This window comes from Erithacus rubecula (assembly GCF_903797595.1).
Source record: "Erithacus rubecula genome assembly, contig: SUPER_Z_unloc_6, whole genome shotgun sequence".
Classification (NCBI taxonomy): Eukaryota; Metazoa; Chordata; class Aves; order Passeriformes; family Muscicapidae; genus Erithacus; species Erithacus rubecula.
The window spans coordinates 102948-130931 of NW_027635650.1; the positions used below are offsets into that span (position 1 = coordinate 102948).

General features: G+C 36.7%; 1 protein-coding gene across 1 annotated transcript; it reads right to left on the bottom strand.

The window, feature by feature from the left end:
* Positions 1 to 1274: 1274 nt before the first annotated feature.
* On the bottom strand, positions 1275 to 27984 carry LOC306815059 (atrial natriuretic peptide receptor 2-like). The gene is made up of 17 exons (XM_079331666.1): positions 27946 to 27984; positions 23602 to 23674; positions 21232 to 21379; positions 19711 to 19797; positions 19296 to 19439; positions 18460 to 18581; positions 16674 to 16809; positions 13773 to 13821; positions 12707 to 12811; positions 11652 to 11765; positions 10721 to 10814; positions 9806 to 9893; positions 8927 to 9066; positions 6104 to 6256; positions 5377 to 5475; positions 3201 to 3292; positions 1275 to 2641 (listed from the first exon to the last, which is right to left on the bottom strand). Exons 2-17 carry the CDS (start codon positions 23648 to 23650, stop codon positions 2492 to 2494), a joined length of 1770 nt encoding a protein of 589 aa, XP_079187792.1. The 5' UTR covers positions 23651 to 23674; positions 27946 to 27984; the 3' UTR covers positions 1275 to 2491.

Sequence of the window (27984 nt, forward strand, 5' to 3'; positions counted from 1 at the left end):
CGTTGCCATTGACTACATCTGTCAAAATGCCTGACATTACTCTTAAAATGCTTGCCAGTTGACTGAGGACACTTCTGTTTGTATCTGTAATGTTCACTACCATACTTCTATCTTCTGAAGTCAGTCCCATCATCATAGTCTTCAGACAAACTGACATTAATAAGGACTATTGCTTGAAGTTGCAGGAAAGACATGACAGATTCAACAGTCTGTAGAAAGTAATTCTCATTCTGGAGATGCTCTGTTCAAGGAGAGGATCAGGAAGTAACAATAAAACTGAAGTAGGCTGACCCAGGTGCTCTTCAGGCTGTGCCTCTTTTATAGAAAACTACCAGGCTCTAAACTGCCTGAAGTCAGCAAGAGTCTCTGCTATCTTCAGCATAACCTGAATATTACCCAAGGACTTGTCAGTGGTTAAAGCTGTCAATACAGCAAGCTTGCTGTTAGTCACTCATCACTCATTTTTATTTAGAAGATTTTAAACTGATAAGATGCTTTTAAAAAGTCTTTTAATTCTATAGACAACATTAAAATAAAGCAGAAGAGTTAAAACTGAAATACTATGGACAAAACACATACTTTCACATCCACATTTGATAAGGATATGCATCTTTTTAATAAAACATAAGCAAATACAAATATCATTAAGATAATGTAAACTAATACATCATGAAGTACTAAAACAGAGCAGAGAGTTTCACAATTTCTAGATAGCAATTGGATGAAGGAAATGGTTGTATTAGAGGATATCTCTGGGCTAATGATAACTGAAAGGTTTGTTCTGCTAAGATTGCAAAACAAGTACTTATACTATACCTTCTAATACAAAATTTTAAAAAGAAGAATGGAATTTTTAAGCTTAGAAAAATATGAAACAAATTAAAAATTTGGCTGGACATTATATTGGGATCTCATGTGCCAAAATATGATGTGTCTATGCCCCTTGCTGCAATTTTTATTCCATTCAAGTTGCATATACATTCTGAGACATACACAGACTCAGAATTCCATATATCTTTTCTGTGTAGCTAAAAAAAAATCTCCAACAATTTGAATGTGTTTAATTTTCTGCCTCTCTTAGGCATTCCAGAAAAATCTATCATTACTGCTGCCTTTACTTCTCACAGAAGATGAAAAAAGATCATAATATGACAGTCCTATCACTATCACACAGCACATATTTGGAATTAAAGGTTCTAGCTATGTAGCTACATAGGAACATGAACAAGTAGTCAACTGCTTGGTTTAACTACACAAATTTATTTAGGGTAAGGGAGCAGAATAAGCAGGAGTAAGGGGTGCTATATCACTCAAAGTCCTTCCTTTTCATCTCCTCCCCTTTAGCTTTATCCAGCCTAGTTCACGTTATGGTGGAAATGCTTTGACACTTGACATTCTCTGTCTCTCCGTTTCATTTACTCTGTTAGATTGCTAGCCAGTTGAACTAGAATGGGCTAAACTCTCCAAAATAGATTAGCCCCAAAAGGTAAGTCTTTAAATACAGCCAACACCATCAATGCTCATGGAATCACGCTCATCTAGAGATTACTCCACTTATAGTGTTGGTTCTCTCTTTACAGGAAATGCTGGCTCAGGAATGACCTTTCCTAAACTGTGTCCTAAATTACACAGTGGCTCAAGGGCTGCCTGATTTCACTGACAGACAACTATCAGCAATAGTAGGTTCACTGCCACTTTTGTCAAAGGAACAACATCAACTAATGTTAAGAGTTGTTTTTCAGAGAAGTCCCAGAGCAGCCAAAGACAGAGCAGCTGTAGTGAACTTTATCCTGTTTAGCAACAGCACATAAGGTCTTGCATTCCTCTCCCAAGATTTTCAGGTCTCTGCAGCAAGATGGCAGATGTCACTAGGAAATGGCTGTATAGAAACACACCAGACTTTTTTTCTTAATTCTTCTTTCTATGCTCCAGACAGTAAGGATGAAATGGAAGTAGGAGTACAAATTCTTGTTTCAACTTGTATCCACTATAATTTCTCTGCTCCATCCTCCTCTTTTGATGGATCTTACTTCCTCACACAATACACACCTCATTTTTCCCTTTCACAGCACAAAACCAACCATGCCCCAGGGTTTATGATATCACTAAACAGTAACACTACGCTGTCTCCTTTCCTGGGGGAGCACCTCACAGGCTGGAATGTCCCAGCAGCTTATTTTGAAGTCATGGTGGCTGTTGGCTGAGAATTTCCCATCAAAATCACATCAAGAAGAAACACTGGGAGCTACCTTCTGCTCTGGTAGCTGCTGGGCCATTTCTATGTATTACTCCATAAAACAGGCATTTTGCTTTTTTTGTATTTTCAAAGCCACTGCTGAGAGGAGCATCTGTAAATAGAGCCTGAGCTCATACATTCACAAGGCCAAAGGGGTGTATTATCTCTTTTCTAATTTTCTAATTCAGCAGGATGACCTGTAAGACTGAAAGCAGAAGGGATAGGGGAGTTAATGAGTGACTAGGAAGCAGGACTTCAGGGAGGACCACCGGGAAGAACACCTGGTATTGGACTATACGAAACTCTGTTCCCATCTTGAGGAGTCCCAGGAGTGCTGGTGACTGCCTGCTGGGTGACTGAGGCTTTCTTACCTTCAAGCCAGTATGTGACCATGTCTCCTTTCCCCTAAGGAAGAATATTAGTCACAGGGTTACAACACTGGCATTTATGAAATAATTTTGTTACTACAACTCAAACAAGTCCCAAAAGGAGAAACATGTGCATGTCAGCCACTTTACATTGAGGAAAAATGAGGCATAAAACTTTTCCATAAAAGATAATAGCAGTAATATCAATTAAAACAATTTTTTGAAGTCCCATCCAAAACTGGATCCACAAGCATGCTAATTCTCTTGTGGAACTCATGATGATTTGTGATGTCTCTGAAGGACCTTTTTTGATTTCAAGCAGTTGTGACAGTGAATGTGCCATGGAAGACTTCCAGGCTTGACTAAGTCCTTCATCTCTGACCTACCAGGTTTGTCCCATGAACAAGTCCATGGAATTGATCCTGGCTTAAAATCTGAACATGCTCTCTTCAAGTATGGGAATTAGTCTAACGAAAGCACTGTGAGATACAGAGGACTAAAAGATATAGGGGACTGCATGGGTTAAAATTCAGGGACTCCAGAGTACTTTCACACTCTCCTCTCTGAAAAGCTGAGTATAAATGTTGCATACACACCTTGACTTGTAAATTCCCACGGTATACTAACACATACTCTCCAATCTGGTCCAACAGCTGGTATGCACTTGAACTGCACTGTATTTTAAGAGCTGGAAAGAAAGAGAAAGTCCATATTAGCAAACAATTTATACATCTAAGAGAGATCCATCTCTAATAATGTGTTAAAAATTTCAAGACTCATTAATGAACTCCCCCTTGGGTATTTTTTTCAAGTCTTTGTTTTCATTCCTTGTTATTTGTTATTCAAAATGTTTGCACACAAGCTCCAGTATCCTGGCCTATTTGTGAGAGCATCTCAGGACAAATATGGGTCTGTCAACAAACACTACTTCTGCACCTAATATTTTTGCATTCCTTGCAGTTGTCTATCTGTGCTACTGATGAGTATCCTTTTCATTTGGTGAAGAAAACTATACACAGTTCTACCTCCTAGTCAATAAAGAGCCAGGTCTTTCTCAGCATATTTAGTTTTCAGCAAAGTCTAAACAATAAAGAAATAGCCATCTTTGCTCTGACTCCAGAATGAAACCTGTAAATTAAGACAGTGGGAATAAATTATATTCACCAAAATTTTTAAAAATTTACAAGAAGATTTTTTCACCTATAATGTTCTGTGACACAGAGCCAATCATTATGCTTCTTTGCTTAAAAAACATCCCAGATGATAGCAGTACTGGCTAAGATTGTCTAACTGATTTTTGTTAAATTAGAAAATGACAGTTATATAACATCCACTTTTATTTGTTTAAGCACTGCCTGCAGTATCAACATATGTAGATACATATCTCAGAAATATCCTTTGCAGTAGATGCATTATATTTCAACTTGTTATCTTGCTTGAGAAAAAGACACTAGCACTCAGATTCCTGGTGATAGCAATTTTTAATGCACATTGCTAGTAATCAATTTATTTCAAAGCAATCATCTTAGGGTCAAAACTTGGTAATGTAATTTGAGGTCCTCAGATGTATGTAGCCAAAAAAAAAAGAGGAAAAGAAAATAAAGGCTTGAAAGATAAATGTTCTTCTTCATTTCAAAGTCTGTAGTGTTGATGCACCATCTGAGAAAGAGACTGACATACAGAACAAAAGATAATTCATGAATGATGGAAGCAGATTTTGGAGGTATTAGTTGTAAAGGAGTTCAGAAAAGATGACACAATGAGCATGAAAGGAGTTAATTGGGAGACTGACAGAAAGAAAATGAAGTTATAGGTGTTCCATCCAGGTTAGCATTTGCTTTGGAAAAATAAAAATGGTGAGAAGGAATGGATGCTTGTGATTCTCAAAGCCTTTCAAAATTTTCAAATCCATCATTTAGAACCATTTCCCTGCCTTTCTGCCTTGCTTCTAGTGAATCATGATAGATGTTGAAAGCATTGTTTTTTACCACGAAATTAAACTTGAAGAATCTTGAGTGTGCCTAGTTAATTTAAAACAGATTGCAGTATGAGCCATAAAACAACTCAGCTTCGTTTCATGAAGGAAAAGAAACAAGACATCACAGTTCTGTGACATTGAATCGCTCAGTCTTTTTTTTTTCCTTTCAGTTCATCTAGATCAGCTAAAGTATTTCAGAATCTGAGGCTCCAAATATTCATACTGGCTAAAGACGAAGTTTGCTAAGTAAACTTGGAGCTCTGTTATCTCTTAGGAAGAGGTGGTGAGAATATCCCCACAACATTTCTGTTTAAACTGTTTTCTAGAGGACACATACATCATTTTCTATACTGCTTAGACACAGACACAGCTCCCATGGTGTTCTACTCTTTCTTGTGCTTTCCATTAGAAAAAATTATCAGCAATAAAAGAGGAGTAATTAAAATATTTTTGCAATAAATCCAGCTGGGTGCCAGGAACAAATAGAAATAGTGAAAAAAGCCACCTGCCTCTCATTCTGTTTTATTCCTACCTTTTTTTTTACTGTAGAGAACACCAAGGCCACAAAAATCCCTTTCTGAGACTTGAGAAATAAGGGGATCTTGTTACAAAAATGGTTGTAGAGAATATCACTCAAATAATTTGTCCCTAGGCAGACTGGACCCAGAAATCAAAAGCCTCTTGATTGGATTCAGAATCATTTGAATAGGTCAAGTCTCAAGACTCATCCCAACATTTTAAAATAACTAATTCAGGGATGATTAAAATCCCACCTGCAGTTTGTTCCTTATTACCTTCACTAGTAGATTCCATCCTGGAAGCTGTGTTCACAGTATCTCCAAATAAACAGTACCGTGGCATTTTGGTTCCAACAATTCCAGCTACAACTGCCCCTGTTAGGAAAAGGAAAACAAGGTATTTTATGTTTATAAATCACATAATCAGTTATGCACCTAGTGGCTGTTTCCTACCCCATCTTAAGTCTAATTTGTTAACCAGATAAAGTCTAAGTGTCTAAGTATGGTCCTTACATGGATTACAAATCTGTCTTAAAAGTGATTAAAGACATAGATTATATGACTTTTTGTTAAGATAATGTACGCTGATTAGTTAGTTGGCAGAAGCTGGCCTGCACAGGACATGTCCAACTCTGTCTATTAAGAAAGAATTGCAATCATACATCAGATTAAATCAGGGACCTAAGATTCTGAGAGTAAAGGCTAGATCAGAGTGTCAAGAAACAACTCACTGTTTTGAGAACAGCTGATAGGGAAAAGTAAGGGACACAGAATGGCAGTTCTAACATCAGCAAGGGCACAGGGGCTTTGGGATGTTTCCAATGTTGTATTCAAAACTGGGTACCAATACCCCATGTGTCCAATAAATTATTCTGTTGGGATGATCTCTATGTTTGTTCCACTGCATATCAAAAAATTAACTTCATTTTTAATGGAGAGGAAATGGCCACTACAAAGGGATTTCTAAGGCCAGAGGAAGACTTTTTCAGCTATCTCAACATACCTGAATGTATTCCTGCTCTTATCTTTAGGAGGGTACTGGGCTTGTGAGGGATCTTAAAAGTCTTGCAGACATCCAGAAGGTCTAAAGCCATGCTTGCAATCTCACCAGCATGAAGGATCCCATTCTCCTTGGGTACTCCTGACACCACCATATCTTAAAACAACAATGCAACTGTGTTAACCTTTGACATTACACATAGATTTGCTAAAGTAAGCTGCCTACAATAAAAAAAAACTTAAAAGAAATAAATAAGTCTTATTCATTCATATCCCAAGGCACAGTTGTGCCTGCTGAGCAAAAAGCCAGAAACAAAAGAAGGCTAGAGAAATGGCTCAAGAATGGAATTACCTTACGTAAGAAAAATGTTATATTTCCTTCTTATTTTTACATAAGATTTACTCCCTCTAATCCTTTCTTGCTTCATTCTCCCCTCCACTGAGAATGCCTAAAGTGGGACAGACTGTTCAGTATCTTTTGTTATTGGGCAGATATTGGACAATATTTGTCATTGGGCAATGACTCCCATTAGGCATTGTCCTAAGCATCCTGCACTATGCTTTAAAAACTGATGATTGGTTCTTTGGGTCTTAGAGTGCTGAGCTGGACAACCATGACTGTGAGAATGATAAACTCCCACTAAACCCCGAATTTATGTGGGATTTGCTGCTCTAGTTTGATCCCTGTAAATCTATAATATCTGATGGGATTCATTCCACAGTACTCAAATAACAGGTGAAGTCATTGTAAGATCTCTCAAAATGTTTTTTGAATGGCCATGGAAATCTGGAGAAGTTCCAGTTTTACTGGAAGCTGGCCAATAGTGTCCAAATTTTCAAGAATGGCAAGAGGGATGACCCTGAAAACTACAGGCCTGTCACTTTCACTTCAATGCCTAGCCGAATTTCAGAAAAAATTTCCCTGTGAGGTAATGAAAAATATCTGAAGGACAACACAGCCATTTGTCACAGCCAGCAAGGCTTCATGAGTGGAAAGCCCTGATCATCAATTGTGATTTCCTTTTATGATAGGACAACCCACCCTAGTGATCAAGGGAAGACAGTTGATGTAATCTTCTTGGATTTCAGTAAAGCCTTTGATACTCCCTCTCCCAGGATCCTTCTGGACAAACTGTCCAGCTCAGAGCTAGATAAACACATCATGGGATGGGTGAGCAACTGGCTCAGGGGTCAGGCACAAAGAGTTACAGTGAATGGGGTGACACCAGACTGGTGACCTATCAGTGTGGGGTTCCACAGGGCTCCATCCTCAGCCCTGTGCTCTTCAACAGCTTCATAAATGGCTTGGACTGGAAGGGATACCAAGTCTAAATTCTGATGCTACTAAATTCCTCACAAGCAGAAAGAGCCTGCTAAGAGACCTTGAGAAATTTGAGGACTGGGCAATCACCAGCTTCATGTTTAAGAAGAAGTGTTAGATTCTGCTCCTGGGATGGGACAACCCTGGATGAAAAGACTGACTGGGAAAGAAGAGGCTGGAAGCAGAAATGAGTACAGGAAAGGGTCCTGGGGGTCCTGATTGAAGTTGAGCATGAGCCAGCAGTGCCCTGGCACCAGCAGGACCAAGAGTGTCCTGGGGAGCATCAGGCACAGCAGCACAGCTGGGCAAGGGAGGGGATTGTCCTGATCAGTCTCATGTCCAGTGCTGGGGGCAGCTCTGGGTGCCACAACACAAAAAAGACATTGAGCTGTCAGAGAGTGTCCAAAGGAGGCCATGAGGGTGTGAAGGGTTTAGAGTGGAAGCCGTGTGAGGAGTGGCTGATGGCACTTGGTCTGTTCAGCCTGGAGGAGACTGAGGAGAGACCTCACTGTAGTCACAGATTCTTGTGAGGGGAACAGGAGGGGCAGACACTGATCCCTGTTCTCTGGTGACAGGGACAGGACCTGGGGAATGGCCTGAAGTTGTGCCAGGGGATGTTTAGGTTGGGTATCACGAGAAGGTTTTTCACCCAGAGGGTGGTCGGATACTGAAACAGGCTCCCCAGGGAAGTGGTCACAGCACCAAGTCTGACACAGCTCAAGAAGTTTTTGGACAATGTTCTCAGAAACATGGTAGGACTCTTGAAGATGGTTCTGTGCAGGGCCAGGAGTTCGATTCTATGATCCTTATGGAGGGCATTTGTTCAGGAATTTTATGCTCAAGAATGTGTTCAATAGCTCCACAGAGAAAAAAAGAGTGGGCTTTTATTCTCCCATATGTCTTATAGGAATTCTGTCTGTCTCACCTAAAAGCCCAGTTAGATGTCCTTAGTTTTTATGGAACTCAACTTTAATCACTGTCTATCCCCCCTAGATTGCCATGGTAGCAAATATAAAGACATTTTCCTACAAACTCAATGAGAAGAGGAAGTCAAGCCCCTATAGTCTTAGAAGAAAGATTGCTGTTATGGTCTTTGCAAAAAAGACAGATAAAAAAGATTAGGGTATGACATCTATGATCCCATGTAGAAGGTAATTTTTTTAGTTGTGTTCCTGTGATACAGAAGTTTCCAACTGGGATTAATCTGATGCCAAGACTTAGAGTTAGACCTCACTAGTCACAGGAACCAAATAAACAGCAGCGGTATTTTACTCAATTAATTTGTCCCATTCACACCACTTATCAATCATACAGATGATTAAAGGAATGCAGGAAAATGTTCCTAAAACACTAGGGGTCTGGTAGCATTCACATCCTAATTGTTTTATTGGGTCTTCACAGTGGTAAGAAACTTCCCAAATCTCCTTGAGCTGTTCCTCCTTGTCATCAAAGAGTCTCAGTCTTGGTGCCCTAGGCCCATCATTGTCCACAGCTTAAGGAACTTACAGGCATCTCCTATTGTCTCCACCTTATAGACATCATAGTTATCTATGATTTCATCGAAAGTGGTATAAAGCTTGTTCAAGAGATCTACTACTTGGTACGGGGTGCTGCTGCTGGACAGCTCGGTGAAACCAACAATGTCACTGTTAAAACACAACAGAAAGAGTACAATCATCCACTGTCCTAATCACTGCTGATTAGTAATCTTAAACACACTGCAAAAAATTTCTCAATGCAATTACATCAGTCTTCTCTTTTCAATAATTCTTTTGCAAATATTCTTACTGGATAGCTTTGTCTTCATTCATTTAAATTTACAAAAGAGTCCTTCCATTTGAAAGGACAGACTGACCTAAGTCTTTTTGCTTAGCAATGCAGTAAAGCACTTTTACAGGTAGACTTTAACCTGTAACAGACTAAGCAGTATTCTATACGTATAAGTGAAAAAAAGAGAACTTGATATCTGTTAATTTATGACAAGAGAAGTCATGCTATTTATATGTTGCCTTCTGCACATATAAAGAATTAAAACTAATTAAACCCAGGTGAACTCTAAGGATAGACAAATTTTCTTTACACAGGCTAAAAGGTGGATTTTTTACTTAGACCTATCTTATGAAACATACATTCATGCATGTGTAACATATGTAAAGTGACGTGCTACTGTTTGTTGGAACTCCAGAGTAATGTAATTTTTAAGTAATTATAATGAAAAATAGGGAGATGTGGGAATTTTGAAGATACTCTTTAGCAGAGCTACCTGTTACAATAGGTGGCAGTTTAGACAAATTCTGTACTCAGTTAGGAGCTTCAACTCCACTAGAAACCTAGAAGTTTCCTCTGTAGGATACAGTTCTAGTCCTATCTTTCATTTTTATTTACCTGAAGAAGATGGTGGCACTTGAGTAACTCTGAGCTTGTGCAGGTTTTCCCTGCCTGAGATCATCTGCTACTTGCTTCGGCAGCATACCTGTTGTAGAAAGTAGAGCATTGTAATCTTTTTACGTGGATAAAAGAACACATTAAACATAATGTGCTTGTTTAAAAGCACAAAAATTGTTCACAAATGCAAAATATTATGAAGGCGAAAATGGACTTTGGCATCAAAATCTGCTTTGCTATAATGTGAGAATTTACCATAAATCTCACTGATAACCCATGCAAATTTTTCACATGTTCCATAACTTTAAGACCAAACAAGCCAGTATCTATACATTCCAAGAAAAAGTAAGGTTAGATTTTAATGGTGTGATCTAGGATTTTACTAATTCCTTCTTTGTCAACTCTTTGCTACTGCTCTCTACTTGTGTTAGGTTTGTTTACTATCATTTTCCAGTTTTGTTTTGTTTTTTAAATCATCTTTGTTCCCCCTATTTTGCACTTTCACATCCCTTTGTTTTTTCCTCTCTTATATGCTATTCCCATCTCTTTAAGCCTTTTTTTCTTACAGAATTTTGGAACACACACTGTCAAAAGCAACCAGCTACAATTCCACAACATTTATGAGTATGTAAAAGGCCTGCCACACATGCAAAATCAGAGCACTATGAATTTTGGGCCATAACTCTCAGATGAGCATACTGATCTCTAGGGGGGAAATACAGTACAGAATATAGCTATACAGAAAGTAGCTAAATATCTTTCCAGATTTTTATGAAAAAAAGTATATTCATTCCTTGCTAGCTAAACATTACCTATTAAATAATCACTTATCAAATGGTTCTTGTTTGTAGTTAGACAGCTGAGATAAAATTATTATTGAGAAAAATATCCAGTATTTTTTTCTTTATAACTTACTATACAACAGATGATCAGTCTTCTGTTTTTCATGCATTAAATCCTGGGTTCTCTCAGCAACTAGTATCTCCAGATGTTTGTTATATTTCTCCATCTAAATAACAGAGAATTTTATAAAATTTATTAAAAATCAATCTTTTTACTGAAACAAATGTCTAGTTGGATAAGATTTAAGTATTTGAATGATTCTGCTTTGAAAACATTCAGAGATAAAAAAAGGCACAAGTCTAAGATACCTAACAGTTTTTTACAAAATCCAAAGATTAGATTTCTCCTTAGGTAATTTTATGAATCTAGACTTGAGGTTGTTGCTTACACACAAGACAGCAGAAGGCAATTTCAGTCTTTTCAAATTTCATTGCAAACTTTAGGGTCCAAATCCAATGCAGAGAGCAGCCTACAGACATGGATAAAAAGCTTAACAAAACAAGGTCTCAATCTTTTATCAAAATCCCACAATGCTCTTTCATAAAAAATCTTACTATGCTAATCTATGCTTTGCTGTTTGAATCTCTCCTCTATGTGAGACAATAGTCTGTGGAGCCAGGAATATTCTCTGCTGATGAGCTTCAGATACATTCCTCAAAATTATTTATAAACATGCTATTTGTAGCATGAAGGTATTCTATATCCCTGGTACTATAAGACCACTGAGCCACAGGAAAGTGGGAATATAGTTTACAAACAACATTTGACAGACAAAGAAAATGTTCAGCCCAAAAAGAAGTTGAAAAAACTAAAAAACTGGATGAGAAGGAAAGCTGGGTTTCAAACTGAACTGCAGTTACAGTCAGCCCGACAGAACGAAACAAATAGTAGTGGATTTTTTCACCAAGCAAGGGGAATAAGATTTAAAAAAACAACCCTGAAGGACTGAGGCAAAAGTTATTGAAAGTGAGCAGAACGGGTTGGATTAAAAAGCTAAATTTACCAGAGTCATCATCATGTCGACAGGGCTAACAGGATTCATCTTGTACAACATTTTCTTGACTTGTTCAAATGTAGGCCTTTGGGATGGATTATTTCTTCTGCACCTTTCAATTAACTGCAGAAGAGAAAGACAGTGAGCAAAGTAAACAGCCTTTTATTATTCCAAGCACAAGCAGTATTTTAAGTTAATACTTCTGTTCTCTTGGTGCCAACTGGCTGTGAAGCTCTACCTGCAAAAGTGTCAGAGATGTACTGAAGCCTCTGGAGTTCTACCGGTTTTTGCTGAATGAAGGATATTAGTTCATGAAAATTCTGCAGTAGGAAAGCATGAGTAAGATACACAGTTCTTTCTGCTGAACACTCCTTAAGCTCTTGTGCTGTATGGGAGTGTTACGCTCTTTGAGTCACATACTGGTTTCAGAGGACTTGCCTGTACATAAATTTCACAAAAAATTAAGAGCTGAAGTACGCCTTAGGAAAGTTAAGGTCTGATTAAAAACCAGTGCTGCTAAGGAGAAATTTTTTTACATTTATGTTTCTACAAACCAGCAAGGGTAAATTATACTGTGCTTAAACTGAAATGAGAATGATCCTATCTTGTTCTGATTTAATTAAACTGGGAGGGAGTGTACTTTATTGAGACTATTGAAGAGAAAACCTTGTTGCATAAGAAACAAACCAAACTCGTAATTTGCCTGAGACAGACTTCATTATGTGAAAACCCTCTGTCAGTAAGCTAGATATTACTAACATAAAATATGTATGGAATTCAACACTTTATAATAAAACAAAATTGCACAAAAATCAATTATTGAATATTAAAAACATAATCTATTATACCAGCAGTAGGAGGGGACAACTGAATCTTTCACTGCCACTATGAGAGGTTTTTTATTAAGGATGTTAACTATTATAATTTTGACTTGTTTGAGGTGTACTTCTTGATTTCCAGGTCATTTATATTTATCAAAAGTAATGTTGCCATAAAACTTCTATGATGTATTGTAAATTCACTTCAATAAATTATTTTAGTACACAATATTGTATTTTACTCACCTCTATATAATCTCTAGGACATGGGCAAGAATTCCCAGCCTTTCCTGAAATTAATTCTGCCAAAGGTGGGCACCAAGAATATTCAGCTGAATGTGCATCATCTTTCTAAAGAAAAGGGGATTAAACAATGTTTATACAAGTGTTGTTTCTCATGACAGCCACTGAAAATATATTATTATTATCAACATCACTTTTATAACATCTTCTCTATCACCTCTAAGTCAGCTTTTTTTTTTTTTTTTTTTTTTTTTTTTTTCATAAGAGCACAAGGGAAAAGAAAGGATAAAAAATATATAACCCAGTCTAAAATGGGTCACCTTGTCTAAAAGTTTTTTCAAGGCTGGCAGGCCTTAATCTCAATGTATATATGACATAAACAATTTTTGAAACAAATGAATACCTGGCAAAATATTGCGAAAATTTTAAGAGAACACAAGGACTGTATTAGTCTATTATCACAAACTGTCAGAACTGGAAAAATAGTAGTATCAAGTCTTTATTGTTACAATCTTGTTAAACAAATTACTTCAGAGAGAATGTGGTTATGTATCCAGACCATCTGTTTGCAATTTCAAGGCACATTCTTTTTGTGTTTGCTATTTATCGGTGAACAAAAGACATATTCAAAACAGATATTTTCCTTATGCAGAGCAACTAATTTGCTTTTCCAGGTTATTCTTATTATTGTAAGATTCCACAAAAAAGGGCCTGTAAACGACAGGAAAAGGAAGAAGCAAGAGAAAAAATAAGATATTAATACATTCATTCTCCCTGCATCCACCTAGTCATTAAGCCTCACAAAACTAATTGAAAGGAAGTTTTGGAGCTACACTATTTTTATCATATGCTCTCCTTCAAAGCTCTGAAAGGGAAAACTGGTAGATCTACAAGGAAACCCTGATTGCAAGTTCCATGGAAATTGAACTGGCACCCATAAAATCATGAGGAAAATACATGGTCAAAAAGTAACTCTAAGATTCAGTAACTCAAAGTTTGGTTTGTGTCTTCAGTAGAAACAGAATCAAAGTTTTCAAGCAAATTCTATAGATAGTTCATCTTTACTTACTGCCAGAAAGTCACTCCTTGTGGCAATTTCTAGTAAAATTATGGCATAACTGCAGAATAAAAATGAAGAAAAATTGTAATGCAATAACAGTTAATTTAATCGGTGACTTCTTTTCATTATTTCTTATTCTTCCCCATTCTATGACTGAAATCCCAGTATCTCAAAAACAAAGGATGGCAATGGTGCTGCTACTTGTTACTATTGTGTTTTCAGAGATTTGCTACTGAATGTTCTTTGCATTTCTCTCTCATGGTTATAATCCCAGAGATGTTTGAGTTTGATGGTCAGCAAAGCAACTTTCTCTGTAAGAATTAATGGAATCCAGAGGTGATAGGTGCAGGTTTATGTACATGATTCCTAACAGTTAAACACAGATGTCTGATTTTTGCTCCAATCAAAGGTCAGGAGCAGGTTCATAGGAATCACCAGTGGGAGGAGTGGCTTTTTCTCAGCCACTGAAAAGATCACTGTTCTAGAAAATGTCCATAAAGTCTGTGTTGACACACTGTGTCCAGAGAAGATATTTTATAGTAAGCATTTCTGCTTGTTCCTTCTGAATTATATTTTTGTGATCATTATCTTCCTCAGTTGAACTAAGGTCAAACACATTCCTCAAGGATGAAGAATGGAAAAAGACAGTGAAAACAGAGAATTCAGTCTTTTCTCTGAACTCATTGGAGATCTTTCAGAATAGTGATCTCTCAGAAGCAAGCACCTGCTCCAGACAGCAATCTAGATAAAGATGCCTGTATATAATGAGACTGTAATAATTTACCCCTACATGCCTCTCAGCTTAGTAACATTTACTTGTTTGGAGAATATTGATTTTCAGTCTGTTGTGAAGCCAATGGTTGCACTGTTCTGTAAGAAATTCTGCTGGTAACAGGGTATGTTTATCTATCTTTCAGCCCACTTGTGGACCACCATTGGAAAATAAAATTACGCATATAAAACATGATGAATAATTTAGAAATTATTATGATGAGATTTTTATATTAATTTTGTGCTGATTTGGTAGGAGAAAGCAAATCAGTCCTGGTGAGGCAGTAAAGCTGAAACAGATTTTCAAGGACAGCAATTAGATTATAGTAAGTCTGATGAAGCAGTATTGATTTAATTCATCTTCAGCCACACTACCCAATAAAATTAACTTATCCACTGTGGATAGAGAAATTCACATGATGATTACAAATCAAGAAGAACCAATCTAGGAGAAACTGTGACTGAAAACAGCCTCTTCAGCTCAAAACAGGAGCTATGTTCATGCTTCTGTTCTCATTTCCATTTTAGCTTTCCCATCTGACCAACACTTTCCATAGAGAACTTTAAAAGCAAGTGATTCATCTGGAAGAGCACACTAAATCACAAGTCCCACTCCTGCAGTTTCTACTCATTTTTTATTTGGGCCTCACTTTCAGGAATATTAATGAAATTTCTGCACAGATGAAAACTGAGGATTTCAATACTCGATCAGTGCTGCCTGGCCAGTGAGTCCAAATACATGTATCAGAAAGGCTTACTTCCTGCTCATATCATCAAACACAAAATTTTTTAAAATGCAAATTCTGAAGAACAGCCCAGATAAGAAGACAATGTTTTTAATTTTAAAGGGTGTTTCTCCAACTTCCCCGTCTGCATGTTGCTCTTCTCCCTTTTTTGGTGTTATCTCTCACTGCTTTTACCCTTTTTTTTAACCAAGACATTAATAACTGCAGTGCCACAAAAGAAGGTGTGGATTTTGTAGGTGTGGGTGGGATAGCAAGATAAATCCAGGAAATAGTCACTCAGTCTGTCAAAAGTTTATTGTAGACATATATGATGTGAGCAAATCAGATCTAAAGACTTTTCAAAGGGGAATCCTTGGCAAGAAATACCTTTAGGAGGCAAAGTTGCCTGCAAATTCAAATGATGATACCTACCCAGAACAGGAGGAAAGTGAGAACAACAAGCCAAGGAAACATTTTTGGGATGCATTTTGGCTGCAGGGAAATGGTAAGTTGGAATCTATAAGACAACCCTAAAATTCTTGCTTAGTTGGAGCACAGCTCTTTCAAAGTCTACTTGCAAAAGTACAGAGCAACATAGGAGAAATGACTGTAGCCAGAAGTACCACCAACACAATCTCAAACTGCCTTAGCTGGGCTATTTTGGAGCAAATTCTAAGGACACATTGAAGCCTATAGGCAGAAATACTACAGAGACTTCAAATTCTTGCACAGTAAATCTGATAGAATAGGTAAAAATTAATGATGTTCAAGCACGTTGTATATGCAGACTTTATTTACAATTGTGTTCCCACTTATCTGAAAAGTGGTTGGATAGAAGCAATCACCACTAGCAGGGAAAGCCACAGGAAAGCAATCTTCTATAAAGGTTTTCAAAAGGAAAGGAATGGAGCTATTTTCTGGTGTATCCATTTTTTCCCCCTTCTCTTTATTTTTCCTCTGTAAACCAAATATCATCAACATGTATATGCCCCCAAATAATTGTATTGACATTCAGTTATAGAACTACAGGATGCATATGTGCATTATGACATCCTAGAACACTGATGCTATTAACTTTTAAGGTATTGCCATTGCTGAAAATAATCTATTTTTCATAAGGCATAACAACAGAGAAAAGGATAATTAGATAATAGCAGATCTTCATGCCTTTTTATCTTACTAGTCAAGTGGCTCCTTATAAATCATTGGGTCAGCTCTGTTTTTAAATAATGTCGGTGAATTCAGTATTTGATTATCTACCTTGAAGACCCTGTGATATCTATGCTGCTTTATATTCCAGGATCAATCCTTTTAAAAATACAATCAAACATGTACCTGGAGTGACAACAGACTTATGCCAAGCCAACAGTCATTAAGGAATACTCAAGATTACTTAAAGCTGAAAACTCACTACCTGTAGACATCTGACATCGAATTGGGTTCAAAATCTGAAAGAGTATGTATTTCAGGAGCTGTGTAAATCAAATGCTGCTGGGATGAACTTGATTCATCAGGAGAATCTTCTTTTCTGTATGACTGCAAACCATAATCTAAAATGGAAGAAAACAGGAAAACTATTCAGTGGACACTTCCCTGAAATATGTACAGAAGTACACAGTAACACAGCTAGTCTAAAGAAATTAATTTTCTCTATTCTAAATGCACATTTTAGTCTAGATATAGTGGGGTTGAATGGTCTTTCCCCACTAAACTATTGCAAATACAGCATCTGGAAAACCAAATATTTGGGCAAGTCTGAATGACAGCAGGAAAACTAAGCTATGTGATCCACCACAATCAGAATTATTTTATGATTTTATCAAATTATTTTCAGATAATAGTCTCACCTCAGTGCAAGAGTTAGCATGTAAATACAGGTTTCTGTTTTACTTTGTCCCTTGCTCCTTATCTCTGGAGGCAGGTTGCTCAAGTAATTACTAGTTAGACAGACTAACAACTGAAAATCAGATGGTGGGCGTTACTTGAACACCACTAGCCTCAGAACAAAGGCAGCATAGATGTGAAACATCTTTACATCTATACTTCTAGCCTAATATAGAAGGAATTCTTAGCATATGACTCAGAATCAGGAAGAAGGAGGAAAAAACAACTGACTTCTGTTTTCTTTCTTACGTAAACAGCACTCTTCTGAGTGTGTGGAAAGTCTGGATGCGGACATCTGGTTTTATCTGGAGTGACCTCTAATTAAGATGTTCCTAGGAATTGAATCTTTATGTGGAGATCACTTTCAAAATAGCTCCCATATTTGTTATTTGTGAGGTCTGTTTGACATTATTGCATCCAGATAAACCATGAAGATTTGAAAAAGCTACAGTTTGATACAGAAAAAAATCAAAACAGTAGTTGCTGAATGATTTCACAGATATCTTGTTTAATTGAGAGGAGCTGAGCTAAGGTTATGCAGTTGATGTAATATAACTATGCTTAATTTTTATGTTTTTCTCCAGCATAGGCTCCAAGCAGAGTAGACAGCTCTGAAGGCAGAAGGATACTGAAGGAGTTGGAGAAGCAGGCCTGGCCTCATGTAGGAGCCTTAGTCATAGGATATACCACTGTAAAACACATCTGCTGCTGCTGCTTTTAGGACGGCTATAGGTTACAGAGTATGATCACTACTTGGGCAAAAAGTAGAAGAGATGATAATTGCCTTAATTCCCTCTGGAAGCTGCAAACTAAACTAGACTCTCCAGTGGTTTTCTTGTCCCCACAGGCTGTCTTCTTGTACCAAGAGCAGACCTGACCTGTAGCTCCATCTCTGAGGAAACACAATTGAGTGCTGTGAACAAGACTTGAAAGCACTGCGTTGAGACTGCTTTTCTCCATTAAACTACCTTGTGCTTACCAATCAGTCAGCATTACTACATCTCTTTACACCATTGTCCATGCCTCAAGCTTCTCTCTCTACCAAAATACAGAACAAGGCAGAGTTTCTGCTCAGATATTGATAGACTGAAAAAATTGTAGGATTTGAACTATGCATCCATGGCATGTACTACATGACTTGATAATGTAACATGAAGCTTGCTTCAGCATAAAGTGCTGCTAGTGAAGTCTGGTACAGTCAGCAATTTCACAAGAAATGTCAACATGAAAGCACTTTGAAAGAGTGTTCTGCATGAAATCTGTATTTAGGGGATTAGCTGGACAGTTTTGAAAGTTTTTTCTAGCTTTCTCTTTACCTGCAATTTTACAAACCCACCGGTCATCTATCACACAGTTATTAGACTTCAACCGTCCATGATACATTTTGTGGTGGTGGAGATAAGCCATTCCTTGAGCAATATCAGTAGCAAAAGAAAACCTGAAAGTCAAAAGTCAGTGAGCTAGTATTTTCACTTTCACTCAAGGATGGCTCCAAAGCCTACTAAAGCTTACAGAAACTATAGCTTTCAAATTGTGTCCCCATGCTCATTTTTCCAAAACACTTAAGGTGACTGTTTGAAAACCTGTATCTCTCTGAGCTCACAGGCCAAGACCATGAAGTTTCTTATAAAAATCGTCAGTACTTTTTTATCCTAGGGAGTGCTTTCACATGTTTACAAGTGAAACACTTTTATTATCTTGCTTGCTTTATTTGGAAGGCTTCCTCCTCGAAAACCATTTTTCTTTGCTGAAGGCAAGCATATAGCAGAAGCAGAAAGGAGATGTCAAGATTGATCTCAAAAACAATGTCACTGCCTTTGTGAAGGCTTGACATTGACAATGTGAGCTCATTTCCTATACTGGAAAGAATAATAAACCACTTGTAGGTACGCTAACCATTTCACCAATATATCTTCACAAACAAAGATGTAGTGGGGTTTAGTTAAATAGGGATACCTAAGATATTTGGGGACTAAGTAAAGTTATATGGCAAAAAAGGGTTTAAAAATAGTTTTGCAGTATAACTAGAAAAAGAGTTGAAAACTCACTGGCTTAGTATTGCAAGGACTAAACATATGATTTCTCAAAATGCCCCAAAGGCAAGTTGGACTGGATATTCTTATTTCCTCCCTCCCATCCATGGGTTTTTTACCTGAAACCCCAGTTCAAAGGAATATCTTCATTAAGGAGCACATCGTTCAGGCTGCCTTTGGGGCAGTACTCTGTGACAATGGCAACATTTGGAACTTCTATGCAACCTCCAATGAATTTGCAAAGATTGGGATGATCAAGTTCCCTGTGAAAATCAACAAAAAATCACAGCTCGATGGTAATTTTCCCAGATTGCTGTCCTGGTTTTGTTGCACAACTGGAAAACCAAGTGCCTTGTCTCACAATGTAGAGAAAAAGTAAAACAGACATAGGAAAATTTTGATCTTTGTTCTCTTTCAAACAAAGTTCAAAAGAAAGTGGAATATGAATTTAAAATCATATTTGGAAAGATTTTTAAGCCCTAAAAATGAGTACAAAAATGGAACAACATACAGTTCTAAGATTTCACTTCTTACCTCACTTGCTTTACTTCTTTACGTATGGTTTTAGACAATGTAAATGCCTTCTTCATTATTTTCTTTATGGCCACTGTTCTACCATCACTGAAACAGAATGAAATGCTGGTTGCAGTTTTAGGGCAACTTCAGAAGCCAGCAATGCTACAAAAATGGGCTGCAAATAGTTTGCAAAAGGGAACAGCTTCACATCTCTACAGATGAGGAAGAGAATTCAAGCATGTCTACATGTGGTTGTAAATCTGAATCTAAGACAAGTAACAGGATCCTGTTTATTTTGATAAAGGAACCATTAGTGATTATATTCAATCAATCTTGATATGTGGACAACATCTGGAATGTGACTCAGTTGAGGCAGTTGAGGCAGTCTGACGATGGAGTAGCAGCAGAGGAAGTATCAATCTACAGAAACACATACAGCCACCTTCCAGCTATCCATTACTTCTGGCTGCTGTTCTGCAGACCCTTCATTGACATTTAACATACTTTTGTACTCATGGAGTTGATCATTCTCAGCAAAGAAGCAGCTGAGTTTAGTATAGAGCAAAGCAATTTTCCTTTTCAGAGTAAAGGAACTCAGTGGAGATATCTGCAGGAATTTCATTGATGACTACCATATAAATACAGAGTACGAGGTGTCTAGTGTAGCACTTGTATGAGACTGAATTCCCCCATTCTTACATTTTTCACTCTTGATAAATGTTTTTGACTTTGAGTCATCTGAGGAAGGTGATGATGATGATTATAATGTCACCATCCAGAAAGAAGCAAAAAATATCAATGCTGAACACAGTATTTCATCAATGAAGTGGCTGTGATTTTCCACAATTTGTGCTGAAGGCACTTTCTCCCCCAGCCAATGATACTAAGTAAGCTTCTTTATCCTGAAAAGCACAGATCCCTCCCTGTGTATTCAAGTGATAAGTACTCCTTCCAGTTTTGCACATGTTCTTTTCCTACCCATTAATTTTATCACTTCTATAAAAAATTGCTTTTTGGATGGCAGGATATATCTATATCATTTGTCCTTATAGTTACATGATATGCACCTTTATATTTTGGTTCAGAGGTAAAATGCTCTGAACCATGAATCGTGCCAGCTGGTTAAGGGACACGATTTCTCATGTGCTACTGTAGAGGATGCCCTTTTTTAGAGCAAAGAACCTAGTTTGCTCTGCCTGCATTTTAGAATAAAGGGTTTTATAAAAGTCTTGGTTACATTTGAACAGCAAGGGCCATTCAATAACAGATGCAGGACATCTTATGTACCAACAATCTTTTAACAAGACCCTAAGAGAAAAGGAGAAATGAGTCAACCAAGCCAAAAGCCTGGCATGTAAAATACGACACAGTCAATATGCAGTATAGAAGTCAGATGAATGATCTTAACTTACCAGATTAGGCCTAACAAGATAAATTCAAGCTTTTTCACTGCCTATCAATGCAAAGTAGCAAGAACCAGAAATCAAGCTGGAACTAATATAGTAGATATCGCAGTACATGAGTAAAATATTGACTTACTATCTCCCAGTCTGGGTGAAGTATTTCCCCCTGGACATGTTGGCAGCTGCTGTGCAGGAGCTCAGAGCAGTAACACAACTGATGCTGGAGTCACTGGGTGCTGGGGGAGCACTCATCATGCTTCCTGTAGCTGTCTGTATAATGCAATCTAAATGGGATGTGGGATGAGAAAAGGCACATGAAGGTTCCTATTTATGCACAGGTGGAGACTCCAGAGGTAGAACATTAGGGAAGCCTCAAAATCTTTGCATCTCATCTACTCTTGTTAATACTTAAGAGAGAAAGCCATTGCTTGGAATGCGACTGCTGCATAAAAAGTTAACAATTTCAAAGATGATTCATTGGCAGAGATATGTCTCACTAATCCTCAGGATTTCATGCACTTTGCATTTCTCTGCTCTTGAGATGATTAGCCCTTGCTGCTACATAGAAGCTGAGGACAGAACCCAGGGAAGGAGAGTAAACCCTGTGCCATACTTTAACAAGTCTATTTGAAGCTCCTAGAAGACTGTAAAGTACAGGAATGTGGGAAGTGATTCTGACACCAGAGAGAAGTCAGAGAAGAGCAACAATACAGTAAGAGGAAAACAAATCCCAGTGATGTTCAATGTACATTTTTTAATGTCTGTTGACCAGCTCACAGTAAAAATAAAGACTTCAAAACTAATTCAATGAACGACATATCATGTAAAAATCTCCAATTAAAATCCAGATTTAGCCAATTACTCTCAGAATTGCTGAGACCTCTTAACTCTCCCTAGTAGAAATATCTTGCTGAGGAAGTTCAACATCTCACCTTGAATCAGGACTGCCATGTTCCCACACCATAGTATTATCCATATGCAGTTCAAAATTGCATTGACATTTGAAGCTTTCTACTGCATTCCACCCAGAAATACATTACAGATACCTGAGATAGCTTTGAGAATAAGACTGCATATATATCTGTATTTCCATACATAGTGCAATACACTAAAAAAAGAAGTTATCTTTAAAAAATAAAGCTAATTTTTCATAGTGAGTGCTACATATGGTGTGTAAAGGATGTGCTTTCATTTAGATATCTGTGCATTTCAGGATACTGTGGGTAGATCTGAACAACTCTATCTAGAGAAGACATACTGTCTGCAACCTTATAACATTATCAGTCCTCATTAACTTGTTAATCATCACTCTTAGAGTAATAGTCTCAAACAGTATTGCTGCTTTGCAGGGTTTTTTTCACAACAGCTACATCTTTCCTCTTGGAGTATTCTAAGTAATTTTAATCAGTAATTTTTTTTTTGATCATGCTTCTAATTTGCCTCAGTGTTTTCCTATTGCTTTCCCTCACATGTGATGTTATGGCATTTTCTAATTTACTATCAGCTGAAAATTTTGCTTGTGTTACTTTTTGCTGTATTGAAAAACACTTTTCTCCACTTCTGTTTTCTCAAATCTGGATTAAAATTAATTTTGGTTCCTGTAACCAAATTGATTCCCAAGACAAAATCTCTTATTTACCATAACAAGGATATTTTATCAAAAGTATACAGAAATTAATGTTCAAGTCTAAGGGTGAAAAGTATCTCTACTATTATCACAAGAACATCTTGACTTTGGCAACCCAACAGAACACAGGCGAAGCAGACACCAGTGAGCAATTTCTCCCAGAGGCTGAAAATGAGAGTGTGTACAATCAGCAGGGCAGAGTTGTATAGATTTACCTTTCTGAGGATCTAGGTATTGTTTTCCTTCTGAATACTAAATCAACGAACAGCAAAGCAAATAGTCTATATGTATCTTAAGTACAGCAAAATAAAACATATAACACCTGAATTTATTCTTAACTTGTTTAATTAGAACAAATTAAATAATATTTTATAACCAGAAGATAAAATAGAAAAATCCCCTCCAAACCTCTGGCCAAAATTAATTTTTTATTTTTTAATTTTTTTTCAGCAAGTCTGCCACAGACAGCATACAATGAGAGAAGTTAAGATAGTGCTATATCCCTCAATATATTTGTGCAATTCCAGGGCAACTTAATGAGATGAATGATACAGAAAGGTATATCCACTGAAGAAATTGCAATTTATTTCATCCAATTCCTGAGTTTATCTGTTCATTTTGGGATAGGCTTGTCTTTTTCAATTAACAACATAAATAAAAAGAAAGAAACTATCTGAAATAACTTTTTCATCTAAAGTTCTGATAAACAAAAATATGAGTGTGCACCTCACAGAAGTTACAGAGATGAAGTATTGGATACATCTTTCAAAAACAGCTTCACTTTTTGCAAGACCATTAAAATATGAACAATATAATTAAGATTATTTCTCAAAATTAATAAGGAAATTGATCACACTTTCAAAATTACAAGTTACTAACCTTGTTTGATGCTGGTGAAGTCTATAATCCAGCTTTCATCCCAAAACATCTTTTGCTTCTGATATTGAAACCACTACAAAAGTAAAAAAAAAATCATTTCTAATGCAGCCCTCCTGTCTTTGAAGGAATTGAATCAGCGATTATTTTTATAAAATATGAGAATTTAAAAGTATCCAAACTAAATCTGAAGTGCAAACATTTAACATATATCTTACAGTAACTTTAGAACCAGAAGCATTAATAACAGGCTTAGAAGAAAACAGTATCTAATAAATACATCAAAAACTGTACAGGCTATATTCCAGGACTAATTACATGTCATATTTTGCATTGTCTACAGACTCTCCATTATTGTCAACATGTATGCACTTACATTTCATCCTGATCATCAGATGAAGGGCTTACATTGTGTCATCTCATGGAAGTGCCCTATGTTATGGAAGTGCACGACAAGAACACACTTCATCCCAATCCTGAGATAAGGAGCAACGTATCTTTTGTCTTGGAATAGAATTAGCCCATGTCCTACAAATTAGCCCATATTATCTCAAATACTCTATCATAAAGAATATTAGGTAGGGATTCTGTGGCTACTTTGTAAAGAAGGCATTGAGCTAATAGCTGATTTTTTTGGTAGAGCTGGCATACAAAACTAACATTTACAAAGTGTAAATACATGCTTTCAAATTAGATAAAATCATGCAGTTGTTGACTACAGTCAATGCCAAAATGTCAAATCCAAGCAGCATTTTACCATCATTATACTATTTTTTAGTGTGAAATTTAATATTAGGACTGATGCATTCATAAAAACAGGTAACAAAAGCCCAGATAATGGACAAGGAACAGGTTGTGCAGATTGTGTTGATATATTGGTTGAAATGGTGAAAAATACAGATCTCACTGAATCAAAATTAAGTCATCCCATTTATTTCAAAAGGCTTCTGAGGAAAGAAACCTACATTTTATCTAGCAAAGGTGTGACTATACAAAGATGTATTAGCAAGAAATAAATACTAGGCTTGCTTCCTTTGACACTAATATTAAAGTATTAAAGTATTAAAGAAGGCATTCGTTTCCCAGCTAGTTCCTTTTACATTATATCAATTCCTGAATTAGATAAAATAATCTTTCCTATCATATTACAGTAAAATAACCAATAAACCAACAAAACTTAAAAACCTCATGATGATGCTGCTATTGAAGAAGTTAGCAGGAATATGTTTACAGAAATGAAAGAAGGAAAAAAATCAAACTACTCCAAACCTACAGAGAAACAGCAGAAATAATAGATTAATTTTGCTATAAGAACTTCGAATAAACAGATGCAAGGACATGAATCTCCATCGTTCTTTCTAAAAAGACAGTTATCTAAAACTGTCTAAACTTCTCATCTGCCCAATTGAATATTTCTATTAGCTCATGTGGTTTTACTGGATAGTTGCTATAGTTATTGTCACAACTTCCTTGTGGATCATGAATGCTCAGTTAGCTTTCAACAGGGCTTCTGTTCCTAACTCACAAAGTCACACAGTGAGGCACAGAAAGACAAATATAACGTGATTCAGGACTCCCTTAGAGCCTCAATTTGTGGGCCATCAGCTTTCTCCTACTCATTCCCTCCCTGTGAAGCTACCTACCTCAGGTGTTCACTGCAATTGCAGCATCAGATGGGAAGAGAAGGAATCCCTGAGACAATCCTTGTAGTTTTACAGGATATATGGGCCAACGTTTAAATAAATTACCCATTATGAACATAGTCAAGAAAATTACTCTAATACTGTCATATTCACCTGCTAAATCTCTGCTATGAAACTCAGAAATGCATTTTTTTCAAGATGCAGACACATAAGGAATGTAGATCCTCTTTCCCAGAAGTTCTCTTAAGGAATAAACCATAATGTCATTCCCTCTTTATACAGACATTTTCATTCAAAGATACCCAAAACTACTTCTCCAATATTGATACACTCTTCTCATTCCCTTTTGGCTTAGCCTGCTATGATAATTGATAACCATTATGCAAAATTAATGATTTTGAACTAAACCAAGCTGGTTCTTATACTAAGAAAATGAACCTATTTAAAAAAATCAACTGACCAAAAGAGAAAAAAAAAATTATCTTCTCCCCATGTTTCTTTTGAGAATATCCCAGTTTGAATGTTTTGCTTTTAAAGTTTTATTTGGACTCTGAGATTTAATGGCCTCTTGTGGAGATAGTCCCTTCATGAATTTATCTAATTTGTTCTTGAAATCTTTTATAATTCTGGCCTCCATAGGGTTTTGTAGCCTTTAATTTCAGAACAGAGTTTATTGTGACTGAAAAGTAATCTTATTTTATTGGCATGCCCTACTCCCCATTGTGTGGAAAATCTTATTTTCCTTTACCATAATCTACCCATACCCCTGTTACATTCCATCTCAGTCTTCTAACTTAAAGGATGAAAAACCCTAGTACAATGTGCCTTCCCTCATAAGGAAGATTTAAAAGTTGCTTCCCTTCTTTCTGCTTTTTTCCAACCGCACAGTTGCTGGAGGCAGAAGAAAATCACTCCCTCTACTAATGGAGAGCTCCACTCTGTCTAATAAAATCATGGAAAAGAAAGGAAATTAAAGAGTAGAGAACAGGTATACTTACAATGACTGTCAAAATAAAGCCAGTGCAGACTAAACATATTGGTAAGGCAATTGCTATCCTAACATCAACAGAAAGAGGGCATTCCCCACAGTCTGCTGGACAGATAGAGCAGCCTTCTTCTTCCTCACAAAAGCCATCTCCACAGACTGATTAGAAAACAAAACACACATCAGAAAATTTTCATCCATCCACAAGACTGTATTCAGATTTAAACATGTGGTTCTTGACCTGGGAAACCTCAGAGTCCCAGAGAGAATACATTTCGAAGAATTCAGAGATACCATCCCAGCAACTTAAAGAACAATTTGAAGCTCTGAAATAACACAGCTTCTCTTAGATCAGGTTAAATGTTAATTACATCTGAGGTTTTGACATGTTTTGTATATAAACCACTTCATCACTATTGTGTTTCTCATTATACATGCTTTTTTTTTCTGAAACTAAAGGTTCTTCAAGGCCAGTATTTTCTTTTGCATTCTTTGTATTAACACAGCACCTGTGGTCCCCAGAAACCAGGGACCCTTTCTCAGCAGCAGAAGAAGACACTGGAGACTGCAGAAAAAAATCTTGCAACCCACACTTCAAGTATTTCCTTTACTTTACTACAAGGTCTTAGATAAATTATCAGCAATATTAGATGTAATTTAAAACAAAAGTCTTAAATAACAAATGTCCTTCTCCCATGTCTTGAATGGTCTTTCAATTTTATCTCTGTAACTAAACTAATATCATGCTATACTTCAGACTTGAGAGGTGAGCTGAAAGTATTATTCTGTCATTATGTAATTTTTTTTAATAAAAAAAAAAAAGAAAAAAAAATCCACTGCTCAGTAATAATTCTGTTTCAGACTCATTAATTCCAATATAATACCAAGATAATAACAGAAGTCACTTTCTGTCTCAGGGGTAGAGTTGCATTTTTTGAAATTTCTTCTCTGATATATTGTCAGTTTCCTGGAAAATTCAGCTGCAGTTGTTTTGAAATGAGTAGAAAATTCTATAGATAAATACTTCTATTCACATTGGAGTTGCTTTATGTTTCTTTTTTTTTCTTACCAAAACATTGCAAAATATATTCTCACACTTCCAGAAGAGCAGCTAACAAGAGTATAGTGATGACACTTTGTTTTAGCCAATAACTTTCTTCAGGTTGTGTGTTTCATTTATTAAACAAGTCCACTTTTAAAATTTTACATCACCAAGAGAATTGCTACAGTTATTTCTGCTTCCCTTTGTACAGGTATACTAAAGAGAATGAAAGACTGATGCCCTTGGGAGCAATTTTTAATGTGAACAAGAGAACCAAAATGGATTTCTACCTTTCCAATATGTTTAAGACTAGTCTGCACCCCTTCAGAGGAAAAGTGTCCAGATCCTCAGAACACTAGCTGGAGGAATATTCTCACATTCCTATGAACCCCAGACAAGCCTTGTAGTACCTGAAGCCATTGGTCACGATATTTGACTCTACTTATTTGACAAGAGTGGCTTTCTACTGCTCTAGATTAACACAACTGTTAAAAGCTCAAACATTTTTTCAGACTTTAGTGTTATGTGAAGAAGAATTTCAGGAAGACATTTGTGCATTTTCAAAGGTAGGCAGGGGTATGAGTTGCTTTTGCTCTTGGTGACTATGCATAAATGATAAAAACATTGAGATTTACAGTCAATAAATAGTTACCTCACATTTTCATTTTATATCATACCTACTGCAGGAAGGACTGTGGTTTTTGCTTCCAGAGCAG